Below are 9854 nucleotides of genomic sequence, written 5' to 3' on the forward strand. Positions count from 1 at the left end.
CGTATGTAGAGAAGAGAAGAATTGAGAAAAGATAAAGGACCCCAAACCTTTCTTTCTTGACTTTAAAATATACCTGTTTTGGGCCGGCCTGGTGGCGCGCTTGGTAGAGTGCCCCGCTTGGGAGTGCGGCAGCGCTCCTGCCGAGGGTTCAGATCCCATACAGAGACCGGTCCGCTCACTGGCTGAGCGCGGTGCGGGCGCCACACCGAAGGTTGCGATCCCGTTACCGGGCACAAAAAAAAAAAAAAAAAAAAAAAAAAAAAAAAAATATATATATATATATATATATATATATATATACACCTGTCTTTTTTTTCAACTGTCAATCACCATAGTTTTGTTTTCTTAAGCTTGTATGAGTTGGTTTGTATTTCCTGTGCACACACCAGTTGGGGGACGGAAGGAACCCGTCCCCCACCCCAGAGAAAGGGCATAAGAAGGGAATCCAGTTTAGAATCAGAAACTGCCTGCAGATAATCCACAAGGCAAAGAGTTCACTGACAACTGACTGAGAGTTAAATACGTTTGACACTTAACAAGACATATCATTTTCTTCTTTTGCTTTCTATCCGTCTTTAGCATCTCTTCCAAAGCCAGCAGACGCAGCCACATCAACAGGTAATCCATTCTTCTCTCTTCACTTGCCTTCCCTCTGTAGAGATTTAGCTCAGAAATTCTCAGCAGTATCAAGGGAGTAATGCTTGGTAATGCATCCCTGCTGGATACACTGTCCCTGTTCACCTTCCTCCAGAGCCTTGGGCTGGCCCTACCAAAGCTGCTGCTGGAGGAAGGCTGGTAACGTCTGGGTTCACCTAGAAAATCTGGCCGGAAAGTGAGAGGAAAGAAAAAGCTGTGACAGGCAAGAATGGCTTGTGGGGGCTGGCTTGGAAGCTGAACCTAGGAAGGCTGGGGCTGCCCTGCTGACCCCAAATCTCGCCACCCATCAGCTTGCGTTGGCTGTGTTCTGACTGTATCCATCTTCTCCCTTTAAAACGCTGCCCTTTGAACCTGGGATCAGCCTGCAATGACTGTCCTTTACATTCCTTGGAATGGCTTCACACATGGGTCACACTCATCCTGGGAACAACACAGATGGCAGCTATTGTCATTGTCCCTTAATCAGTGTGTGCAAGGCACACAGAAACTCTTACACACACACACGCGGAATTAGTGTATGCTCGATAGCTTATCATTAAAAAATCCAACAAACCCTATGAGTGTCAGACACCAAGACTTACAACACACAGTGAAAGGACAGGCATGCAGTGGTGCAGGTAACTGGTCCAGCTGGCCACAACAACCATTTCTTAACCAATTGTAAACTCGAAAAACACACTGAGCAGTACCCAAGGCAAAAAGAATGAAATCAAATCAAATCAAGAGGAAGTGGATTTATGATCTTGGATTGTCAGTGCGCAATTCCCAGGCAAAAACTGGCTTTCTGGTGGCCTTCCTGGATGAGCCTTTATGGAGGTTGTTCTTTGGAATGTCCACCAAGGTCGGGGCCTGCGGCTGGTGAATGGGTCAAGCAGGTGTGAGGGCCGAGTTGAGATCTACCATGCCAACACCTGGGGCACCGTGTGTGATGACAGCTGGTCCATAGAGGACGCTCATGTGGTCTGCAGACAGCGTGGCTGTGGCCTGGCCATGTTGTCCCTCCCAGGGGCCAGATTCAGCCCAGGCTCAGGCAGCATCCTCCTCGATGATGTCAACTGCACGGGAATTTTCTTTTTCTTAATCAAAATAATGTGCACACATTTATGAACCACCATCACATTTTACATGGTTAACTACTTGATTAGAGACTGGATGAGGCTGTTTAAGGCAGAATAAAACATGTAATTTAGATGCTCTTTGAGAAGAGTATGAAATGTCATTGTGTTGGTTTGGAATGTACTTATGGTGACTATTTTTCTTTTTTACGAGTATAGTTTCTTCAGCTCCTGGGGAGAATCCACACATTTTCCACCCAATAGGTATTTTTCCCGTTCTTCTCTCTGTAACTTTTTCTGAGGCTGGGGTCCCACCATTTGTGGCCAACAGAAATGTAGCAAACATTATTTGTGTGGCCCTGGTGCTGTAGAGAATGAAAGCTGTGCTCGTTAAAGGCAAGCTGGCAGTATGGTGGATTCTCCTGGAGAAGGGATGTTTGCAAGGGGAGGGTGGCTCACCCACCACCCTCAGCAGCAGCAGCAGGCCTGCTCCACAGAGCACTCTTGTAGGCCTTTTTGAAGGTAATTCCACAAACCAGCCCCAACCTCTGGGGCTCAGACCCTGAGAATCAGCATCATCTGCATTGGGCTCAGAGGTCAGTCTCACTTGGCCAGTTCCTTACTTTCTTGCAGCAATGATGCTGTATCTTCCTCTGCTTGACTCTCAACCCCCGCCCACCTTCGTCATCCCCCAATAAATACTCTCCAATTTTCTAAATTCACATAAAGCAAAATTTTGTTCTGAGAATCTCATAATGTTTTTTGGGAGACCTGGGTTAGAAATGCAAATTCTGAACTCCAAGTGTTCAGCTGCATTGTTTTGAATTTTTAGAAAAACAACATGAGAAAAGAACCCCCAAAAGAGGACAATAGCAGTATATTATTTTTAAGTATGATGTGCCTTCTGCAAAACCAGTGTGTGGCCTGTGTTCCCATAGTGAAATTGCCCGGGAAAGAGAGACATTATAGTCTTTACTAAATTTCAGACAGAAAAAGCAGGCCTATCTTTCCTCTGCATATATAAGGCTGCCCTGGATATATGCTACCCAACAGCAGACTGCAATCTGGGATGCTGTCTTGTTTGGGAATTACGGGAACCTTCTCAAGCCGACTAGGCTCTTGGCTCCTGCAGATCTGCGGGTGGTGAGACCGGCCGATGGACCGGCCGATGGGAGGAGCAGGTGTGAGGGCTGCGTGGAGATCCACCACAACGGCACCTTTTATTTGGGAGGGTGGGAAATAACTAGTCCTCCTACCTGAATTTTTCCAACAACAAAGCCTGGTAAATGAGACCACAGTAAAGGCAGAATGGTGTGTAACCAGAAAATGAACAAAAACTTTCCGATCGAATTGACTAACATTTCTGTTTGTATTTCATATTCAGGCATAACTTCCACTTTGGAAGAAGTGACTCCTTCACCTGGTAATGCCCTCTGCACACTGCACTGCAAACATAGGCAAATGGGACAGCAGGATCACCTCTGTCATGCCATTGGGGCCAAGACTAGGACAGGCTTGGGGAAGTGTGGCATCAGGTTGTCATTGTCTTTGAACAGAGTGCCTCGTCCAGGCCAACACTAGGCCAGGCATGAGACGGTTGGTGGGGAACAGGGGTGGTGACAGTAAGATAGAGAGGGGACCTCGCTGGCCAGGTCAGATTACCTGTCATAGGTTCTCTTGCCAGCATGTGTCTCTCCTTCACAACGCTTGTCACAAACACAATTTTACATTTATTTATATGATCATTTGATCATATCTGTCTCTCCCATAAGATGGTCCTCTCCTTGAACGCAGGAACCACTTGTAGTTTTGTTGACTATTTTACTCCAGCACCAACACAATGGTGCTGTCCACAGAGGAATGGACAATCAAAACTGGTTAATTAAATAAATGAAGGCCATATTTTCTGTGCTCCAGGGATAGAGAAGAAAACAAATTAACTATAAAACAATGTGTGCCATTTGGTAGGTTTTGACTAATTACCTTTCCTTATTTCCAGGATCTTTGAATATTTCTGCAACCACCGAAAAAGGTAATTTAAATGTTATTTTGGGTTCCATCTTGCTTGCTATAAATTATTTGGACTTCCAGTGAATTCATTAAGTAACAGTTTATGTCCTGGTCAAATTCTTTCATTCATTAGTAATCTTTCATTTTGAGTTTTTTTTTAATGTGTTTATATTGGCCTGACTCCTAAAGGCCATCTCCAGATCCCCTGATGGTGAATATGAATTCTGGGCAGCCCAGCTAAATGCCTGAGCCAAGGGAAGAAGTCGCTCAGCCAATTAAACCAGGTCAAGTCCATAAAAATATTCACTGGACTGACTAGTAGTCTAATGTAATCACCTACTCAAGTCTGTGGAGGGGGTTTCTCCTGGAAACCAGCCACCAACTGGTGTTGCCAGAATGGGGAGACGTCAAGCCATGGCTTTCACTGATCCTCTCAACATTCAGCCAGCATTCAGTGAGGACAGCCCCTCACTGGCTCTGTGACGAGGCAGTGAGGGACGCAGAGCTGACTAAGATAACAAGTGACTCACCTCTCATTCAACAGATTCTGAGTGATGCTGGTTGGAATTATCCGAGGAGTTCCTAATGTGACTCTGGTTCAAGCACTTTACAAATAGAGTGTGTAGGGTTATTTTTTGTGTGTGTGTGGGGGGGCGATAAACAGCATGCTTTTCCCTACTCTAGGTGCTGAAGCAGTCAGAGTTGGCACCACAATATGGTGTTTAGCACCGATACAGCTGGGTTGGAGGGCAACACTAGTACGAAAGACAAAGGGACCTGCCACCACTCCTGTCCTCAGCTAGATCTTGGGACAGCCCACCTAGGAAAAGTTCCAGTCGGCAGAGCAGACCCTTTCCTAGGCTGCTGCCTCCCACTCATTTGAAAGGAGGAGGGTGGCTGGGAAAGGAAGTCTCCATTTTCAGAATCTTTATTAGATTAGTCCCATACAGTTGAGAAACTTGGCCAACAGCTGTTGCCCTCCAAACAGGTAATCTGCACCTCCTTGGGAAGAAGAAAAGGGTGGGCAAGAGGGACAGAGACCCCGGGAGTGGAGGGGAGGCCTGGAGGCAGTGGGGGGCCTGGAGATCCCAGCACAGCATCTGTCTGGAGAGCAAGGAGACAGCCACCTGATCTGTGACGCCACCTGAAGGTCCTCCGTGTCTTATAGAGGCATGTGTGCCTGATGTGACTGTCTCATTGCTTCCTTGTCATTTTTGTTCACCTTCAGCTTCAGTCTCAACTGCTGTGACCTTCATACCAGGTAGAGCACTCTGTCTGCTGTCCCATTAAGTGCCTCTTCTTGGGATTCCATTTATCAAACTAGGTTGTTTTGTGAAACTCAGGAGCGTCCTCCACTGGTATTTAAGTCCCTTCTTCCCTTTATCTATAGATCTCTCTTCAACCTCAGCAGAAGTGACCTCTCCATCTGGTAAAGTCTCTCTCATTGTTCTGTTTAAATTAATGAGGCCTGGCCAGTTAGCTGAGTTTGTTAGAATGTGGTGCCGATTACACCAAGGTCCGGGGTTTGAATCTGTACCAGCCAACCACCGAAAAAGTTCATTCATCCACTTACTCATTAATGAGAGCGGCTTCTTATTTGTCATGTTCTATTTAGAAAATGAGCTACTTAATGACCATTTTGACCACAAAGTGAACCTCGATGGAAAGTCACACCCAGCATCCTTCCACCCCTTTTTAAGTGTCCTATTCTCTTTGTTTGTACCCAGATAAATCTTCAACCTCAGCAGAAATGGACACTCCCTCTGGTAATGTATTCTGCTGGTCACATTTCTGAAGTTAAATATGATCAACTTTTCCTCTCTCTACTTGGCAGATGCTACTGAACATTTCATCTAGGGCATAAGCCCCAGTGCAAACACAAACCCAGCATCACTTCCCAGGAACTGAGCTTCATGCTCTCTCCATTCATTCTCAGACACAGAAGCGGCCCCTCCACTAGGGAACACCTGCTCGTGGCACTGGTCTCCATCAGAGGTGCCCAAAGGAAGCCAGGGCTGGAGTCCACAACTCACCTGGTTGGCCCCGGGTGTCACGTCTTAGGTGATGCTTTGACCCAGCCGACACACTGGAACAAACATAGGAGAGAACTGGATTTAGTGTTAGTTCCCCGTTCACTCTTTACCATGCAGTTGCCCAAACCAAAACATTCTTGTTCATTTGCAGATACAACTCCCACCTCAGATGAAGCGCCTTCTCCACCAGGTAACCTCTCTGATCCTTGCAGCAGCCCTGCCGAGCGATTTTCTGAGAACCCCCAGCCCAGGAAGAGTTCACACACCCAGAATAAACACTACCTGCTTCTCTGAGGAAAGGAGAGGGCAGGGGAGGCCAGCCACTCCGTCTCTGATTATAAAACCGAACACCATGAAGGTGCATGCTGGAGACAGGAGGGATAGGATAGAATAGCCTCAAATGTCAACCCAGAGGGAGACCTTCGAGATGATCTAGACCAGAGATTCTCAGATGTTAACATGCCTGTGAATCTCCCGAAGAACTTGTTAAAATGCAGGGTTAATAAGGCTCCACGTGGAGCTCAATTCTGCATTTCCGACAGGCTCCCAGGTGATGCCAACGCTGCTGGTCACAGGCCACACCGGAGGAGTAGGGCACTCAATCACTGCCCTCATTCTGGAGGAAAATGAGGCCCAGAGAAGAACGAGACTTGCCTAAGGTCCCAGAGCTAGGGCAAGGCCAGGCCAGGTCTCCCGACTCCCATCCAAGGTCCTTCCTGCTCTCAGACTTTGCTGATAAATCCATCTGTGCGATTCCCTCACATCCCCGTGGTGCTGACGTCCACAGGAACAAGGCTCTGATGTTCCTTCTATTTTGTTTTATTTTATTTTTTCAAGTCCTATTTACTTTGAAGACTTACAGGAGTAAAACTCAATGAAACCAAGGTTTAGTACTTTCTTCTTATTTACATTTAAGTGTGGCTTTTCCTCCTTCCTTCCTTCCCTTCTTCCTCCACCCTTCATCTCCTTACTTCCCTGCCCCTGCCATGACTCCACTTTTGTCAGAAGACGCCTTCACTTGCAGTTCTCACTGGCTGCTGACATCACGTGAGCAAGCTTTTCTTTGTAGGCCTGGCTGATGGCAACTGGGTTTCTTTTTACACAGATTAGGTGGCACTCACATGTGTCACTTTTTTTCTGACACCAAAGTCAGTTCCTGTTTCTGCAGGAAGTGCCTCTTGGAGTGTGAGCACAGGCATGGTGGCCATTAAACCTTACGTTCCTGGGCCGGCCCGGTGGCGCACTGCTACAGTGCACCACCTAGGAGTGCGGTGGCGCTCCCACCGAGGGTTCGGATCCCACATACAGACCGGTTCCCGCTTACTGGCTGAGCGAGGTGTGGGAGCAACGCGGAGGGTTGCGATCCCATTGCCGGTCCCGGTCCGGTATGGGCGCGACACTGAGGGTTGTGATCCGTTGCCGGACACGAAAAAAGACAAAAAGGAAAAAAAAAAAAAAACCTTACGTTCCTTCCCCCTTATCCCTGACTCACTGCACTGAGCCCAGAGTGACTGTGACTCCCACATCTTATACTCATACAAGGCAGAGTGCGTAGAAAGAGTACGCACTTTGGGGCCTCACGGGTTTGAACCGCGGATGTCATGGGCATGTTATTCTACCCCTCGGAATCTCCATTTCCTCGTCTCTAATAGTGAGAACACTCACCTGACACAGTTGTAAGGATTAGAGATGTAAATTATCTGTCACATGGTAGATGCTCAAAGTGAGAATTGTTGACCTGTCTTCCAAAATGCCAACTTCTCATACACCATTTCACGCCTAGTGTGTAAATCAACAAGATAAGTGAGCAGGGTAGATTTCTATTGCAGACCACTTATGAAACAGGCTAAAAATCTCAAACCAGATTGTCATACTGTCTTTTCACTACAGTTGTTTTTTTTTTTCTTTTTTGGCAGCCACAGATTCAATTTCAACGAAAGCGACACCATTACCGGGTAATGATCATATTCCTTTTGCTAAATGCACGCTTAGTTTTCTAATTTATGCTACCATATTCTACCATAAAGTCCATTGTTAATTTTCCTACCTGCCTTTTCTCAGTGTATTTTAATATAGAATTACACCTCTCAGATATGATCTTTCTTTAATCTAAAAATATTTCTGAGAAATATGACTTGATTTTCATTGCTTAGTTTTCAGCTCCTATAAAAATGTTTTCTACAAAATCTAATGATCTTTTATTCTCCTTCTCAAAAATTCAATATATTTATACAGCTTCTTTTCTGACCATTTAATAAATTATTTTATTTCTGGAGAATAAACAGGGTACAACACCACTTTTTACATTTTGATGCCAAGAATTAAAACTTAATGGACAGTATTTCTGCCCCCAACCAAAGTAGAAACTTAAACAAAAATATTGTCTGAAACTAGAGAAAACATTTGGATGTGAATGGATATAAATATGTGACTTGGAGGACAGGCATTTTTAAAGCTTATTTTTTCTTATTTACAGTTACAATTTCAGCTGATGAAGATATGGTTCCTTTATCTGGTAATTTTTGTTTGTTTGTAAGCACTAAATTGCTTATCTCTATTAATATTGTTAGGATCATATTTATTTTTCATTTAAATTTCCTACTCTACAGAAAAATTTTATGAGCTTGTAGGTATATATGTGCAGACACATATACACCCACTTTTTGGGCCAGAAGCCCAAAATTCACCTTCCAAAACTTCACTCAGAAGATATTTCCCCTTATTCATAGTTCAAACAAGCACACTTTATCTTGCTTCCAATACCACAGCAACAATTAGACAAGGAGAGAACAACCGTCCTAGACCGGCATACTGCACTCACAGAGAAACTGAAGCCGGTGGTGTTTACTAATATTCTCTAAGCGTCGTCATTGTATCAAACACAGCAGGAAATTGAAAGATACAGTCACTACAGACCAATTAACACAAAGACAAATCATTTTACACATGGCTATGGGTATGGCACCACCAACATAATATAGGTTCTATTTGTTATCATTTTTACTTTTTAAATTAACTTTTTTGGAGTATAATTTATATACAATAAATTGCACACATCTATGAGTTTTATCCAATGTATGCAATTGTACAGGCACCCCACAATCAAGATATACAGCATTTCTTTCCACAACCCCTTTGCAATAAATCTCTGCCACCTCCCCTGACCACAACTGATCTGCTGTCACTATAGGTTAGTTTTTCTAGACTCTCATAGAAATAGAATCAAATAATGTATGCTCTTTTGTGTCTCACTTCTTTTACTTAACTTATCATTTTTGAGATTTACCCATGTGGTTCCATTTATTGGTGATTTGTTCCTTTTTATTGCTTAGTAATATTCCATTGTGTGGCTATACCACAATTTTTCCATTCTCCTGTGAATGCACACTTGGGTTGTTTCCAGTTTGGGGCTACTGTGGACAATTCTGCTATCTACACATCTATCTGTGAATATGTGCTTTCATTCATATTGAGTAAATACGTAGGATTTGAATAGCTAGGTTATGTAATATAGTCTTTATACTTAAAATATGGGTTGTTATTCATCAAAAGTAATTTCATTGGATATACGAGGGTATTTGGAAAAGTTCATGGAAAAATGGAATTAGAAGACGATACGAATCATTCTGTGACCTTTTTGCAGTTCCCTTTGATTTTGTTTGATGAGTTAGAGCACTGCCTCATCTTGGGACAATTGTCTTCCAAAGATTTGAGGGCTGGTTAGTGGGATTTGTGCCTGTTTGCTTTGTTTCCTCCCTTTCTTTTGTATTTTTGTTTAAGGATTAAATTCTTAGGTGTCTAGTAACTTAGGCTTGCCCATCACGGCCATTCCTTGAGGGCTTCAATTAACTGAGGCTTTACCTTAAAAGAGGTGGGGGTGGGGTGGGAGAGGGAGAGAGAGAGAGAAACACAAAACGAGAAATGGAGCCCATTTCGGCCCTAGTTGTCCCACTGCCAATAGCAAGGAAGGCCCCAGCGGCGTCCGCGACAGAACTGGACCCTGACCGTCCGCCCCTGCCCGCCCCTGTCGCCCCCGCAGCCCCGGCCCTGCGCCTGGCGGGCGGGCCGAGCCGCTGCGCAGGCCGGGTGGAGGTGCGGC

At 44.9% G+C, this 9854-nt stretch overlaps 1 protein-coding gene across 1 annotated transcript in view; it reads left to right on the forward strand.

The window, feature by feature from the left end:
- LOC103589214 (putative ZP domain-containing protein) overlaps positions 1 to 9854 on the forward strand; it is a 22384-nt gene that overhangs the window by 3924 nt on the left and 8606 nt on the right. Inside the window, exon 3 of the mRNA XM_008571121.1 lies at positions 9717 to 9852. Coding sequence (XP_008569343.1) covers positions 9717 to 9852 — 136 coding nt within the window. The remainder of the gene's footprint in view (positions 1 to 9716; positions 9853 to 9854) is intronic.

The sequence above is a fragment of the Galeopterus variegatus genome, unplaced genomic scaffold (assembly GCF_000696425.1).
Source record: "Galeopterus variegatus unplaced genomic scaffold, G_variegatus-3.0.2 Scaffold661, whole genome shotgun sequence".
Classification (NCBI taxonomy): Eukaryota; Metazoa; Chordata; class Mammalia; order Dermoptera; family Cynocephalidae; genus Galeopterus; species Galeopterus variegatus.